The sequence below is a fragment of the Psammomys obesus genome, unplaced genomic scaffold (genome assembly GCF_907164565.1).
Source record: "Psammomys obesus unplaced genomic scaffold, mPsaObe1.curated_primary_1811, whole genome shotgun sequence".
Taxonomy (NCBI): domain Eukaryota; kingdom Metazoa; phylum Chordata; class Mammalia; order Rodentia; family Muridae; genus Psammomys; species Psammomys obesus.
Genome location: NW_026596046.1, coordinates 5541520 through 5558472, shown reverse-complemented (window position 1 = coordinate 5558472; position 16953 = coordinate 5541520). Strand labels below are relative to the sequence as shown.

Here is a 16953-nt window from a genome sequence, read left to right as displayed (position 1 = left end):
CTGTTCAGCGTATTCATTGTGGTTGTTTGGGTGATGTTCTTGAAGAGAAGAGGACCTTCCCTTGATTCCAAAATGACGTAGGTTGTTATCATGAACAGAATATAGAAATTATATATATTGGCAAATGAATTGTCTACAACTGATAAACTGATATGCTTTTCTTTCATTAGGCTGTTGACAGAGCATACAAATCGGTGAACTAAAATTAAACCAACCTGCATACCTGAAACAAATCTCCTTGGTCATGGCTTTGCATTGTTCATTCATTCATTCATTCATTCATTCATTCATTCATTCACTTACTCACTAACTCATTCATTCACTCATTCATCCATTCGTTCTCTCTCTCACAAATACACATACACACATGCACACACACATACACAACTGGAATTGATTTTCTAAAATTCTATTGGAAGCTATTGAGCCGTACTTGTGTATATTTTGGTAAATATACTTGTATATATTTCAGAGTAATGCCAGCTTCTTATATTTAATTGGAAAATGTTTCTGTTTACTTTTCTGTTTACTGTAAGACACTATATAAACCTGATGATTAGTCTTTGAGTGTTTGGTAAAAAAAAAAATCTTCAGTGAAATCATCTTGGTCTGAAGATATTTGTATAGTTTCAGTTTATGTTTTTCAAGTTGATTTAAAGTTTTCAAGATTAGCTTCAAGTTTTTAAACCAATGCATAAAAACTGTCCAGGGACCAGAGAGATGGCTCAAGTGCATAAGGTATCAGCTGCTCAAACCTGACCACCTGGGTCTGGCCCTTGGAGCCCACATAAAGATCTGGATGCTGTGGAATGCACCTCTACTCCAACATTCTTATCCTGAGATGGAAGGTGGAAAGAGGAGAATCAGCTAAAAGTTCGCAGATCCCTAGCCTGGAATAAGCTTGTATAGCAAGAGAAAGAAGAGGGATTCCACCTCAACCAGGTGGAAGGCAAGAACTGACCCCTAAAAACGGTCCTCTAACCTCCTCATGTGCATTGTACAAGATGCATGCTCATGCTCGCTCACATGTACACAGCCACAAAATAAATTTTAAAAAATAAGTTCAAATTTGAAATGAGCATAGTGATGAGGTAGCAGCATATTTTGATATATTCATTATATCATGGCTTATATCATGTTAAACACATCTATAGCTACAAATTCAACTTTTTAAAAACATGATTTTTGAGAAATATACACACACTCACACACACACACACTGAAATATGATCAAATCTACACACTATAGATTCCTTCCTCCCCTCCATATCCTCCTGTTGTGTGATGCTTGCCACTTCATGTCTTTGCTTTTTGGTGTGGGTTGCAATCAATGTAGAGATTCCTAACTCTTCAAAGTACTGAGAATAGGAGGCTGAGCGCTGGACTCCATGACTGGCTTTTTTAAAATGGAGGTTGTGGGCTCTGACCCATGTGCTTATGTTTACAAATCAAAACCTTTGCCAACTGAGATATCTTCAGGCTCCAGTGCTGCTTTTGACTTCCATCAGTTTTTGGTTAATTGACGTATGTCTAAACAATTTTCTAAGTGTTTGGAGACTTTTCTGTTGTCTTTGTTATTGATGTGTGGTTTGATTCCACTACCTCACAGAACACATTTTACGTGGTCCCATGTTGTTGTAGGTCTCAGAATAAAGCTTCTTGAGCCTTGAGGATCCCTCCTCCCTCCAGAAGAAAACGTTTTAATTAAAAAAATAAGGCTACCTAACAGGTTAAGACAGAATTTCCAACAACTATTCAAATGCCCCTAAACATATGTCTGCTGTTTTACACTATGACTTATACAAAGCAGCGTTCCCAGTATTGATGGCTGCAAAATCAAAACATCAGTCAACTCTGAAAAGGGTTTATGCTTTACAGTATCAAATATCCAAACAAAATCTTCTTATTTATGTAAAGAGAAACAAGCACATTCATTTTATTACTATGTAAATGCCCCTTTATCTTTAACAAATGGTAAAATTACATGTCTATCAAAGAATCATTTTAAAACAAATTTATGATGTATTGTAAATGCTTGGTTTGTATATTTGATCTACCTGTATACCCAAAGTTATATAAAACATTCTCAGATAAAATGGTGCCACAAGCTTAATCAGCCCTGGTTTATACAGCGTGAAGAGTATACAGTGTTTTAAAACGCATTCTGTCAACATATGTCTTTTAACTAGTGCATTTATGTAACTTACACTGGGAGTGACTATAGGCAGGCACGCGGCTTTCTGTTTCTCTGGTTTCTTTTTATCTTGCCATCCTGTGACTTATGTTTTCTTTTTCCTACTTGGAGTGAGTAGCGTAAAACTTTTATTTGGCTTGTTTCACTCTCCCTCCTATCCTCTCCCAGCCTTTGGTCCTGCCTGAGATGGAGTCTAGGCCTCAGTGCGTGTTAAGTAAACGTTTGCCCAGGAAACAACAACCCTAGCTCTACCCTGCTCATTTCACAAACAGAATCCGGATCTTCAGCTTACACATCAAAAGCCAGGTGTCACGGAGCCCAGGCACCTGGAATCTTCTTGCTGGGGAAATGGAGACAGGGCTCCCTGGGGCCTGCTGACCAGTCTCAGTGAATCAGTGAGCTCCAGGTTCAAGGAAAGATTCTGTCTCTTAAAGTGAGGTAGAGAGGGTCTTGGCAGCCTCTAGTGTGTCAAATGTTTGTGCCCCTGTATCTCTCCGACACTGAGCTCTTCTGGCTCTTTCTTCCATCATTTCCCTCCATCACGTGTATATGTCCAACTAAAGTCCCTCAAACAGACCTCCTATGCTGAGCACAGGCTTCCTAAGGATGCTTAATGTTGGAAGGGCACAGCAGAATAACCACTTCCTCTTCCACTGCTGGAGAGAAGGCTGCAACCTAAGAATGTACTGTCTCAGCCCCTCCCACACAACATGGCCAATCAATCTCTGACCCAAATAGACTGGCAGTGGCTGACTGTAGAGTTAAAGAGGCTGTGAATTGGGACTCAATGAGAAGGGTCCTGGGATCAATTAGTAATGTCTATTTGTGGATAACAGCAAAGGAAAGAGAGGCATGTGTGTTAGCATAAATGGATCCTGTTCAAGAATACACTAAGTGAGACTTCTTCTTTCATCCTGCATACCTGGTTGATCCGTCAAGCCACCTGTCAAGCTGTAAGGCATATGATTAGTCTTAGTCTTCACAACCCCGTGTTTTTTACCAGGGATCCTTGGACTCCACCTTCCTCACTATAAAACGTGAATGCTACAGTCTTTGAAGCATGTAAATGCTACTGCCTTTAAAGCCTTAGGATGAAAATGAACCACAGTCAGACACTACTGTGTTTTGTCACTCTTTCTGGTGGTCTTCTAATGTTGGCCAAGAACCAGAATCATTGGAAACAACTGGTTGACTCTTTTCTGCAGTACTTCAGTTGCAAATGGTACCAGGTTTATCCTGCAGCCCCAGGCTGCATGGAAACCAGGTCAGACTCACTGGGCTGGCATGTCTGCAGAGAAAGGCAGGTTCTAGGAAGCACAATGTATTAAGTCATAGAAAGAAGCCCCCTAGCCAGGGGCTAGCCCTTCAAACCACAATGTACCTTTTGCATTTATAGCCCTTTGAAGGCAGTTACAGGCTCAGCCTCCAAAGGGCAGTCCAGCTTCTCAGGAAAGATGGTCCAATTCATGTTGTAGCCAGAAGCGCTGAGAGTCAAGACCTTCAGGGCTGACTGTTAATCCTCAGATTCTAGACATTTCCACACAGCATTTGGAGGTTATACTGGTATTCTATACCATAAGTAAACTGGTGGAACATCTGAGGAGATAAAATGATGCCCTGGGGCAAGCAAAGAAGCTGACTTGCCCTATGTAGATATTTACTAACAGGAGGGACCATGGGACTGGCTTTGGGGAGGGGAAGATGCCACTGTCTAGGGAAAATACCATGGCTCAGGCTTCAGCTTCTGCCTTCAAACCCAAAATAACTGAATATGTGACCAGAGCAGAGCGGGACAGCAACAATGGCTTTCCCAACCCTGGCCAGAATACTACAGGCAGACATCACTGCTCTGGGGACTCTGAGGAGATGTCTCACATTTAATTCCCTGTTGCAGACAATCCTGCTTCCTTCCATTTTCTACATGGGAGATCCCCATTTCACAGGCAACCCAAAGTCTGCCTGAAACAGTCTAGTTTCCAAACTAGACTGTCAAAATCCAAGAGTTCTGCATCAGAATTCAGCTGTGAAAATATGTGGTTCTCCTCCTGCCTGGGGGATGCCTCCCAGCAGCCATGAAGTCAAAAGCGAGCCCGGAATGGCTGGTGAGAACCATACGGGGATCACATATCACTGGGACAGTTGATGGCTAGTTCAACTTTAATTCCAGAGAACAAAGGTTATCTACCCCTAGGGGAGAGGGTGGATGGGGGCTCCAAGAAGAGGTATACATAATTGGTTAGAACTAGGAGCATCAAGGATGCTTGATTTGCCTCCAAGTACTGGCCTCACCAGGGACCTTGACGTTTCTCCACTTGGTTCAAAGCTACCAACCCACCTCATTGTCACCCCCTCTCATCCTTAATGGAAATCTCACAGAATCACAAGGTTTCTGCTTGACACAAGCCCCTCCTTAGCACCCCAGGAGTGTGGCTATGTGGAATGAAATGGAATCTTGAATCTTAATGCTTCCAGTGACTTGAAGAGAATGGTAAACGCCCTCATTTCTATTGATCCATTTATTGCTATTTTTTCCCCAGGAGACCACTCTTAGATTCCTGGCAGCTTCTATGTTCTGCTAGGGTGTCAGCAACAAAGCATGTGATTTCGAATCTCTCCAGAACTCTGGGTCCTTCAACTGGGACTTTCTGCCACATGATCAAGTCACCAGCTGCATACGAGGTGTGACTCTGTCCTACACATGTCAGTAGAAGAGGCTGGAAGGGCCTTTCCACAGACTAGCAGCAAAATCCCAGGTCAGCATCTGCAGGTATTTGTGGGTACCTGGTTTAGAATTTCCCGCCAGTAGTAGGCATTTCAAACATAAGTATTTCAGTCGGGAGGAAGGGACCAACCCTTTATAAAGTGAGGATACACCTATTCTAAAGATTCCAGCCTTCGAAGTCAGTAGTTCTCAACCTTTCTAATGCTCTGACCCTTTAACATAGTTCCTAATGTTGTGGTGACTCCCAGCTGTAAAATTATTTCATTGCTAACTCGTAATCATTATTTTGCTACTGTTTTGAATCATAATATAAATACCTGTCATCCAGGATATTTGATATGTGACCCCCAAAGGGGTCACGACCCACAGGTTGAGAACCACAAGGGTATGTATTTCACAGGGCTGTAGCCCAGTTTCGGTCCCTGTGCAGGCTGGGTTCTGACCCAAGTCTCCACTTAACCACTTGTAGCTGTGGGAAGGAAAAGGCCTTGCCACCTAGAAGATGAGGCTAAGGTGGCTTCAGAAGTCCCTTCTAGCTCCCAGAAGCAGGAGAAAAGCCACTTAGCTGGAGCTGCCAGAAGCCTTGGCAATCTAACGAGAAAATTGGATCTCATCTAATTCCTGGCAGGGTCTTTAATGGAAGTGAGCTATGAGGGGATTCCAGATGGGGCTTTTTAGCCAAACTCAACCCTCCTCCCATCTGTGAACACCACCATCTTGGATGACTTCATTTTGGGCATGGCATTCCAACAGATAATTAAACACACATCATTCTTGGGGTAAAAGACTGGTACCAATACAGAGGCATTCATAGCCTTATTACAGAACTGACAGTCTGGGTCAGAGGAGCCTCTTCCCAGCTGGGTTTTCTATCCTAGCGATGACATCTAGCTAACTGCTGTAGTTTCACACTGCTCAGCATGCAGGTGGGATTACATTGGGCGGCTTGCTGATGGGCTCCTAGAGGGGCTTTCCAGTGGTTTGCTCCTCTCTCTGGAGCAAGGTATCAGGCCTGGTCTGGGAACACTGGGCAATGCTATGGTCGAGGTCCTTTCAAGGATAGGGCTATGGGTTTCCCAGAGACTACAAGTATTTTCTCCTCATACAGGCCTCTAAGCTGCATGTTGAGATGGCAAAGAAAGTGCTGTTGTATCTCTGGAGCCCTAAATGCTGGAGCCCCGAATGCTAGATGGGGAAGAATGGAGCCAGAGGGCAAGAAGGCTACAGCGGGGATAGGGAGCCATGGGATTGGGAGAAACGGGAGCAAGAGTGGGGTCCAAGCATGTCCAAACCCTGAAAATCTCATCCTGAGATCAGCATTAGAATTACACCTCTCCTACCTTGGGCCTGCACATCCTGGTGCATGTAGCCCTGTGGAGGAGGTCATGTAGTCTGGAGACTAGGTTAAAGTTCTTCTGCCCCCTTATCAGGTCATATCTGGCAGCACCTGGAATTTCTCCTTAAGCAAATTAGTCATCCCTAGTGCCCTGGCCCCAGCCAAGGATGTGTACTCACCCCCAGAGCCCCTATCCATCCCCCAAAGGTTTAAGTAGCCTTTGTTCATCCCCTCCTCCATTAAACAAGCTGTCTCACTGAAACTGCCTCCCGAGAGTCTGGTCCCCTTGCACTCACAGCTGCCAGAGGCATCTCCCACTTCTGGCCATTCCTGCCTCACTTCCCCTTTTAGGATCCGCTGCTCACCACTGCTGGCCAACTGCACTGTGACCAGCAGGGAAATGGAGCCTTTGGCAGTCCACTTACAGACGTATCCTTGACACTCTAATCAGGGCGGCAACTCCATCCAAAACCGCTATCATGCGATGGATACAAGGACTCTTGGGGGAGGGGGGAAGGAAAAAGAGGAAGTGTGGGGTGACATTTCAGTGCCAGCCATACTGAGAACCCTCTAGACAGTTGAGCATTCTAGCTCTGCTGAAATGCCATAGAAGTCAGGGCAGGTTGATTTATGTGGAAAGCTCTGAGATTCTAAGTAGCAATGTTTGAAATATGGACTAACACATCAATGAAAATACAGAAAAGGAAATGAGGTAGGCATGTCATGTATCTATCTGAATTTACGTAATGAAGCCACATCCAGCAACAGATGCTAGGCACTGACTCTGATGGGAGAAGGGGTAAGAGAAAGAAAAGCATACTCCCAAATTTCTCTGAGACCCTCCTCCAAGGGAAACCTAAGTCCTTGCAGGTAGCTAACACCATCATGACCCTTTTAAAGGAAGGATAGATAAATAAACCTCCTAGGGACTGTGAAAGCTGACTAGAAGATGGGGATGATGTCAGGGGAGCATCGAAGAACCTGTCAGAAAGCCCTGTGTCACAACCAGACCCAAGACACCATGCCCTTATTCGGAGAAGATTCCCCCATCTTGGCCCTCAAGAAGGCCAGGCTCTGAGGGAACCAATTGTCCTAATTCTATCTGGAATAAAAGCACCCCCAGGATGTCTAAATAGTTGTGGAATTTCCACAGAGTCCCTGTAGCGCCCGCTTTATAAAGCTAGCCCATAGACGGCGTGCCATGCCCACCACCTCCTAGGTGGAGCACACACAAGCCAGGCACACTGCGAAGGCTCCTAGCAGGCTCCCCTCCAGCCTGGAACTGTCCTGTGTCCCCTCGGCATTCCTCACACTGTACCAGGCGGTTCTTCCTTAATACAAATTACAGACGAGCTTCCACGCCTCCCACATCTGGATTACGGTTTGCTTTCCTTCCTGTTCTGGGGCCAAGACAATTCCTTTTCATTTGAACTGTGTCGACTCCAGTTATGAGAACATTTCCCCACCCGCCTCTCCCCTCCTCTCTCCTCTGCTCCAGACATGCTTCTGCCTGCTCCCCATCGGCTGTGTGGCCAGGGGTTAGATCCCTCTCGTTTGGAGCAGCACAGCAGTCAGGAAGTCCTTGAGTACACATACAAGGTCAGCTAGCTGCACAGCCTCCTGACACCCGCTGTCCTCAGCTCACCTCTGTAACGTCACATTCCAGCAGGAAACACCCAGGGTTTCCTGTTCTGAGATGCCACATGATTCTCTAAAGCCACGGGTCCTGTTCTATCTAGGCATTTGTGGTGTCTCTGGCTCTGTTCACGCTTCCATACTTTCTAGTCACACCAAGCCAAGGCTTGTAAAATAGGGGAGATGGCTCAAGGGTGCCGGGGTGTTATATGAATCTGTGCTTCCGGTTGTGTACAAGTGGTTTGACTGTATCCATGTATAATACCTGTGCTTCTACTATGTGCACATACTACTTACGTGCCAACTAGATGGCCAAACTCAATTCCTTATCAGTGCATTTGATATGAGACTTCCATTGCCAGGCCTCTGCCGGCCGGTCAGTCCCATACTTCTCCAACATTCCGTCATAGGTTATTTTAGTCCCTGTGCTTTTTACAATTGACCAAGGTGTCCTAGAAGGCGACAGTTGAAGATACTGAGACTAAACCTGCCTACCGTGTGACTGGCTGGTTGACTCTGCAGAGGAAAAGCCTGCAAACTCAGGGTGGCCGAGGGAACAGGATCCAGGAAGGCCAAGCAGTTTTCAGCACCACAGTGGGTCAATTAAGAAAGAACCTCAGGAGGAAAGGGATGTGGAAGCAAGAAGGTGGGTGGTGCTACAGAGAGCATCAGCAGATGCTGTGTGATGCTGTCTGTGCGCTCACCTGGGATGCAGGGAGCACTCTGGAGATCCTTGCTAAGACTTCTCCCCAGGACAACTGCTTCAGCTGACCGGCGGCGAAGCCTGGCAACTGCTGTGTCTACACAGCCCAGGCACGCTGATGTAGAGCACTGTGCAGATGTCATCGGAGCCAGGGCCCAAAGCTTCTGTGAGGACAGCTTTCTTTGGGGGCACACAGAATCAGTCTACTGACCAGAGAAGGGACAATTTTCAGAACAGAGAGAGACTCGTTCCCTGAAGAACAGAAATATGCCAGCAAGCAAACAGAACCAAACAAAACCCAAGGACAAGGAGACATTCACCTCAAGGATCCCCTGGCCTCATGAGTCTGCAGTTCTGTGTTGCAGAGGATTCAGGGTTTGGACAGGATTGCCAGGCAGACATTGATTTGCCACAATCCAGCTGAGGCTTGTCCACAAAGCTCCCACACATTCAACAAAGACAACTTTCCGCAGAGGGAAATCACCGTTCCTAGGTATACACAGTTGGTAGATTTTATTGTGAGTGGGTATTCAGGAAGTGGGCGTTTCATTTTCCCAGTAAGCAGTAGCTGACTACAAAAACTAGTATTTTCTAGACATAACAAGGCAGTTGCACACATGAACCCACAGGAGATGTCCTTGCATGTGCAAGATCAAACCAGACAAAATCCCAGCATGGCTGGGGGAGGGGGTCACAGCATTCCACCCCTAGCCAAACAGCTATTGGTAGCTGATGGCCACTGGGAGGAAGTCAGTTTTCTTCGGGGATGCGGCTCCTGAGAGGTGACTTACCCTCCACTGAGTGGTCTGTGTTCTTGCTCATGCTGGCAGCATAAGCAGATGTAGTGGGTTAAAGAAGAGCGAGAGAAAGCGATGAGTGAATAGTGGTGGGACATACAGGGGAGAAGCTGAAGGGGAGGGAGGGGCACAGCTGAATACACAATGTGCAGGTACGAAATCCTCGAACAGCAATACATTCAGAGCTAACTTCCCAACCTCTGGTTCTGAAGTAAAAGCTAAACCATGTGAACCTCACTAGACTGACTCACTCCCTTAGTAGACGAGAAGCCTCTAACACAGCCCTCGCCCTACAGTACACGGTCAGTCAGTGAGTTCTGATTCTGCCTAAACATCATCGCTACATGGTGAATTCACGTTCGTGTGAATTAATGACATCACCCATGTAATAACCGTCTACTTAATTTATGACCACGGACACAGTTGACTGTAAATTGGGTTAGAAGCTTTTGTGGAACCAAATAAATCAACTTTTGACTAGTTAAGATAAAACTGTGCCAGGCTAGGGAGATGGCCCAGTGGTTAAGAGTACCCACTGCTCTTCTGGAGGACCCAAGTTCAAGTCCCGGCACCCATATGGCAGCTCACAACCATCTGCAATTCCAGTTCCATAGGATTTGATACCCTTTTCTGACCTCCTTGGATATCAGTCAAGCATGTGGCTACACACCCCCCACACACATCACATGCAGACACACATACACATGCACATACACAGAGGCGAAACATTCATACACACACACACACACACACATACACATACACACATATAATGAAATATTATTTGAAAAGATAAAACTATGAGAAAGAATAGGGAGGGAAGCACAATGCCCAGATGCTGAAAGGAACCCGCCCCCACCTTGCCCCATTGAGCCTTTTGTTTTCTTAAGATCAAATCAGAAGAAAAATCATGATTTTGGTCAGTTAGTTTACTGGTGGACAAACAGAGCGTGTGGTTGGCTATCGTGGGAGGTACAGGTGGGGTTGGAGGGCAGCTGCTTAGAGGGGTTCTGGTGGAAAGTATGCCAGTAAGGGGTTGAAGAGCCACTGAGACCCAGGCAGAAAGACTCGAACCTTCCACGGGAACCTTATCAGTGCATAGGGACTAGTGTATCGGTGACGCGGGGACCCTTCTCAACAGCTGTGAATGGACAGAGTTGAACTGTCCACTCTATCCCAGAACACAATCCATTTTGGGGTTTTACATCTCAGGAATGGTTTGACCTTTGGCTTTGCTGAGAGTGTAGCCTTCCATTTTCTAAGCAGTCCACAGGGCCCCTTACCCCTCCACACACACTTGTCCTGAACTTGGGTGACCAGTGGGACTTCAGGGGGGGATTATGTGGCTTGGCAGGTGGGGGGTGGAAGTGGGGAGGGAGCTACCTCCCAACAAAGACACTACTCAGAGGATAGACTTCCTTGGGAAAACTGTAACCACCAGGCTAGGAGGAGGCCAAATGCTGGCAGGGTTTATTGGCTTTGATTCACAATAGTGTTTGTTTTTGTAGCTAATTAGAGTTCAGTAGCAGGCTATAAAGAATTCTCCCGAGAAACTGTATACAGTCTATAGCTAAAGGGTACGGAGGTACGCCCCAAGCCATTCATCTCTGCAAATCCCCTGTGGTAAAGCAGCCAGTGTTCGACCCAATAGGTTATCAGGAAGAAAAGGCCTCTGTGCATTCATACTTAAGGAAGAAATACCTTCGTGCAGCATGTGTGACCCAGTGCATGTGCAAACAGCACCTTGGCACAGACCACAGGGGTGGCTGCTGCCACAGGACACTGTAATTCATACACCAGTAGCTCAAATCATCTTTTTATTGTTTCTAAATGTATGTGTATATATGTGTGCTTGGGCGAGTTTCTGTCCATCACAGACACACGTGAGTGTCTATGGACATCAGAGGAACTCAGATCCCTTAGAACTGTAGTGACAGGCAGTTGTGAGCAGCCAGACGGAGCCCAGATCTTCTGCGAAGAACAGTGTATGTTCTGAACCACTGCCCAACAGTTCGTTAACTTTGATTCACCATAGTGTTTGTTTTTGTGGGTAATTAATTTAGTAGCAGGCTATAAGGAATTCTCCAAGAAACTGGACACGGTCTATAGCTAAAGAGTACTCTCCGGACCCTCAAATCATCTTTAAGAACAACCACCCTTGTGTGTATGTGTGTGCCCGGGCATGCGTGTGCGTGTACACTCAGACAGCCCAGGTGCTGGTTGTGGTCTCCTGCTCATTGCTGTGTACGCTAGGCTAGCTGGCCTGTGAGCATCTAAGGATTCTGCTGTTTCCACCTGCCTATCTCACCACAGGAGGGCTGGGATTACAGACACACACCACCTCATCTGGTATTGCTTGCGTTCTGAATGTCAGACCTCAGGTAGGACGCTTGAGTGACAAGCGCTTTCTCCCACTGAGCCATTTTCTGAGCTTCTTCAGATAACCTTATGTGACTTGATGATCCACAGATTTAAAACAACCCAGATGCTCCCCGCTGTCCCTGCAAATTCTGCACTCCTATAGTTGTTACACAACTCACGCCCAGGTACCAAGATAGGCTGGTTCTTTAATAGTCAGAAAATGCCTGCCAAGGCCATGCATGATCTATGCTCACCCCTGCCACTGGAAAGGAGTGATATAAATGCATTGAGAAAAAAAAAAAAATAGTGCGGGCCAAGTGCTGTCACTAGTAGTCAGGAAGCAGCATTAGCATGAAGCAAGGGTGTACATCAGAGCCAAGCTTGGCTGGCTTTGTTAGAGCCAGGTCAATAAATACTATGTTCCTTGTGCTACACACACAACATCCACACAGTATGTTCTCCCTCTCTGTGCCCGTATCATGGTTTCCGAGTCCAGAAGTGTCAACTGCCAAACCTCCTACGAATGGCACCAGATATACAGAACAAAAGAGAAGGAGAGGCCTGAGATATCGCTATTGCTTTAGCAAAACAATTGCTTTTCCATCCTTTGTATACACTGGCTTTATTCTTGCAACAACCGGCCATAACAGTTAAGGCCCCAGGCCCCTTCCTGTGGAGGTCATTAGAAAGCCTTTACGACCATTTCCCCAGAACTAGATTTCCATTTATGTTCTATACAATCCAATATAAATTTTCCCACTGTTCTGCATGCTCAGGTTTCCTCAATTTAATTTTTTTTTAAAGTTCTTACACAGCCATATCACAGTTTTTCCCTTCAGAGAAACATAAAACAGACATCCTCTCTAGCAGAAAGGGTGAACTTTGAGGCCACATTTGTAGAATAGGCTGGCTATCTGCCCCTGAGACTTCCTGAAGGTGATTACAACCCTCCTAACACCCAGTTTCCTCCTCTGAAAATAGAGGAGGCTGTCCCAGATTCTCTTGAAGGCACCTTTGGGCTCTATGGCATTAGGGTTATTTCATATTAAAAGAGAGACTTTCCAAGTGCGAAGGAAGTTGCTGCTGATTCGTTCAAACTGAGACACTGCATCCTACATTCAGAAAATGAATGTAACTGAAAGGAAAATAGAAAGCGAATACTCTAAAGACAAATCCAGCCATTTTGATAGAGTGCATTAAAGGACTGTGCTGAGCTAGGAAAAGCAGCACAGCTAACTAAGACACCCAGGAAGACCTCACTGCTGGCGTTGAGGGTACAGAAAGTTCATATTAACATTTCCACACTCAAGAGTCTGTGAGGCAGACCTCGTTATTACAGAAAAAGCAAGGGCACAGCGCTTCTGTGTCCCAGGGCTCCTGGAATTCAAGTGGGAAGTACTTTGGAGAAGAGGGAAGGAGGCAGGACATCAGAGTCTGATACTTACTTGTGGCCCAGCTCATGTGCGATGGTAAAGGCCAAATTGAGACCATTGTCTTCGGCGAGCACACACTTCCTCTTAGCGCTGCACACGCCTCCTAAGTAAGCAATCCCTGCAGCAGAGACACAAAATACATCCTCTTCAGATCGGGGAGGCCCTGACCTCCAGGAAAGTCCACACAGTCAGAATCACGCACAATCTGGAAAGGGGCAGATGGGGACACTGCTGCCTGGCTGGTCCTGCAAGCCTGGGGCTCCCCTGAGGCTGGCTCCTGTAGGATGCTTGTGTATTCATTCAGTAATAGCAATAGTGACCACAGACATCTAGCAAGCCCTTGCCATGGGTCAGGTAGTGTGCTGAGTGGCTTATCCAAAGCATTGAATTCCATTTTCATCACTGAGGATAGAGGCAAGCCAAACCAAGTTTGGAAAGGGAGGGAGACTTTTGCAAGATCACCTGGCCTGGCATTTGGGGCTCAGAGTGAGAGCAGCAAAGCAAAATGAGCAGTGTGCAAATTTTATGGAGAGCGTCCTTGAGAAGGACATCCTTAAGTTTTGTTGTTTTGCCTCCCCCTAGTCCTGACCCTCAGAGACAAGGGCAGCACAGAGCTGGGTAATCACAAGAGGCAGCGTGCAGAAGGCAGAAGATTCAGGTGGGCATCGGTGAGCCAATTGCTGGAGAAGGGCCAGGGGTTTCCCTGAGAGGAAAACTCACTGGCAAGGGCCGCATGTGAACAACACAGATGGCTGAGGAGAGCAAGGCTATTGTTCTCAGCTGCAGAGCAGGGAGAGGAAGCCACTCTTCAGCAGGTTGGCTCCATGTTGCCTGCCCTCCGCAGCAGCTCTCTATACTTCTGCTCTCTCTGTTCCCAGGATGTCCGTCCTGTGCCATCCAGGCACCTTGGGGCTTAGGGCAGCAAGATCTCTGGGCTCCTGCCCATTGGCTATCCACCCCTGTGCAGTCTGCCCTTCACAGAGGCCAGGATAGACTAGAGGAGGGGGCTAACTGTCCTTCTTGTGAGGTCACACTAGAGTTGTGTGGCAGTAGCCAAAAGCCATGAAGGATGAGCAGAGAAGCTCTTTACATTCTGGCTCAGCACCAAGTTATGGTCATTCAAGGAAGAAATGCCTGCTCATTACCACCGTGGGGACTGTCCGCCTGCTAAGCTCCATCCTGCTCGAGCTCAGACTACCTCACTAATTCTCCTGAAATGGCTCAGGAGGGATGGAGTTGGCGGAGAATAAAAGAGGGCTGTCTGGGAGGAACTATCTCATTAAAAATGGCCTTCCCCTCCCTACTTAAAAATAACTTCATCTCCTTAGCATGAAGCCAGCTCTGGGTGTCACCGTGCTTCTCACACATTTGATATCCATGCTCGTACTTATCCTCCCCCTTCAGAGTGAGGCGAGGGAAACGAAGCCTGAGGGCTCCATGTAAAAGAAAACTAGGGTTTTCAGCACAGCTTAGAGGTAAAGGGCTGACTGAGGAATGTGAGGGTTTTGGTTTGGTCCTCAGCACCACAGAGAAAAATATTATCAAGCTGGCACAAAGTCTGGGCATACACAGGTCATTCCAACCTTCTGGGTCTTCTCCATGAGGCACAGAGGGGCTTCACATGCAGGCTTTGCAGAGCAATGCCGTTCTGGTGTTACCGGGGGGGGGGGGGACACAGCCCGCATTTCACATGATGAGCAGCTGTACTGTGCCACAGGCCTATTTGTCTCTGGAAATGTGCAATGTGCTTAGCCAAGGTGGCAGAATTTGAAAGCAGCAGCAGCAGCAGCAGCAGCAGCAGCAGCAGCAAAGAAATAAGTTAAATACTTATTCATTAAATACTTATTTCATGCATGTGGGGGTAACAATCCAGCATGGCAGACAGTGGGCTGAAAGAAAGCACACCCAGAGAGGATGCAATTTGGCTGCCTGTTGCCTTCAAGGTCATTAGTCTGGTTCTATTCTAAAATGCTTTGTGGGTTGCTGCTGACAGCCCACCAGTAATTAGATGGGATGCTGTTAGGCAGTCCTGATGATATGTACATAGGACACACACACATACACAAGCACACACACAGAGAGAGAAAGACACACACTGCAGTGGCTGTCAACACAGGTCAGAGCCATTCTGGGTCAATGAATCAATTATAGGCAATCAGAAGCATATATTCTAGGAGAGTCATGTGGTGAGAGAGAAGAGAGGCATAATATGGCCAGATGTGCTGAGCTTGCTGTCCTGAGCGTGCCTGCTGTGGGCCCTGCTGCTGAACCAGCAGACCTTAAATGCCACACAAATACTTTCCTGGGTCCCAGCAGCTCCCTGCCCTGTGAGCTGGCAGACTGGGTTTCCCACTCTCATTGTGCAGCATGCAGTGCTCCGAGCAAAAGCCAGCAAAGAGGCTTACAGTAATTGCATTTTAATTTTTCCAAGGTGCAGATACTCAGATTAGAAAAAGAAAAAAGAAAAACAACTAGAAAACAAAGGATCAGTTTATTTATAAGAATTCTCTTGTACAAGGGTGGATTAAGGGTCATTGCTTTTAATGATTGATTGCAATCATTACCAGCTTGGTGATAAAAATCCAGCAAGAGCAAACACATCAAAGAAAAGAGCCCCTTGATCACAAAACACGAGAGCTGTGTGAGGTTATGAGCGAGGCCGTAGGATATGTAAACAAAGACTGGAGAAAATCCCAGGTTACCATCAAGGTAAGGTCTGCTGAGGAAACAAGTGGTGGCTAAACCACAGTGCTTCTGTGCAAAACAGGGCACCAGTATTCGGCGCTTCATGGAAAGAAACAACCATTTAGGGCAGGAGCCCTGGAGACCGGGGCTGCCCTGATGTAGGCTGTATCAAGTGTTTGCTAAGTGCCCAGGAGATGAGGTCACCGGGGCGGCCTTATGGGGAGGGGATGAGGTGCCTAGGTGGTGGGCTTGGTGGGAGGTCGTTGGGTCTTTGGGGACATGCTCTGGTGGGGGATAGTAGGGCTCAATCCCTTTCTCCCTTTTCGCACCCAGGCCATGTGTAGGCCATTTTCTCCACTGTGTAACTGCAGCCACTGTACCCAGCGCTAGCGCAGGATCCCTGGGAGCAGTGGGCCTGATGGACATTGCTGGAACCGCCACAGCTACGGCCAAAATCAACCTGTTCCACTGAATAACACTCTGCTGGGGCTTCTTCCCAGCAGTGGGAAACGAATGCAAACTTTGATCACCTCCGACTTCAGAAAGCACCAGAGAAGGCAACCAAAGCCCACATTGCTGCTTGTCAGAAAGCATGCGAGAACTAGCTTTCCCTGCACAAAAAGATTCTGCAACGTGTGCCGTGCTAACTTCCTGCTGTGGAATCCTTCTACGGTTTTCTTGCATCCCACAGTGGCACCTCCAGTGGCTTCAGGTGTCCATGATTTAAAATTCTCCACAAAAGACACCGTAGCAGGACTCATTTTTCAAAACATTCATCCCTCATCCTTGGAACGAAAGGACAGCAGAAAGGCAACAGCGGCTGTGTTAAGTCAGTCTCTCCTCCCTGTGACAAATGCCCGAGACAGACAGCTAAAGAAGGAAGTTTTGGATGGACCGGTTTTGGGTCACAGTCTGAGAGGCTTCAGTCCCTGGCTGCCCAGTTCCACATAGATGAGATTGTGGTGGGGCTGCCGATCAGTGGCAGACAGACACGGTGGAGCAGAAGCTGCTTACCACAGAAAGCCAGGAAGCAGAGCAAAGACAGAAAGGGGTCCAGGCAAGAGGTCTCCGTTTGAAGGCACTCTCC

At 46.9% G+C, this 16953-nt stretch overlaps 1 protein-coding gene across 1 annotated transcript in view; it reads right to left on the bottom strand.

Moving 5' to 3' along the window:
- The window catches only part of Adamts17 (ADAM metallopeptidase with thrombospondin type 1 motif 17), a 298959-nt gene that overhangs the window by 148270 nt on the left and 133736 nt on the right, over positions 1-16953 (bottom strand). The window contains exon 8 of the mRNA XM_055623484.1: positions 13194-13299. Within this exon, the coding sequence (XP_055479459.1) occupies positions 13194-13299 (106 nt within the window). The remainder of the gene's footprint in view (positions 1-13193; positions 13300-16953) is intronic.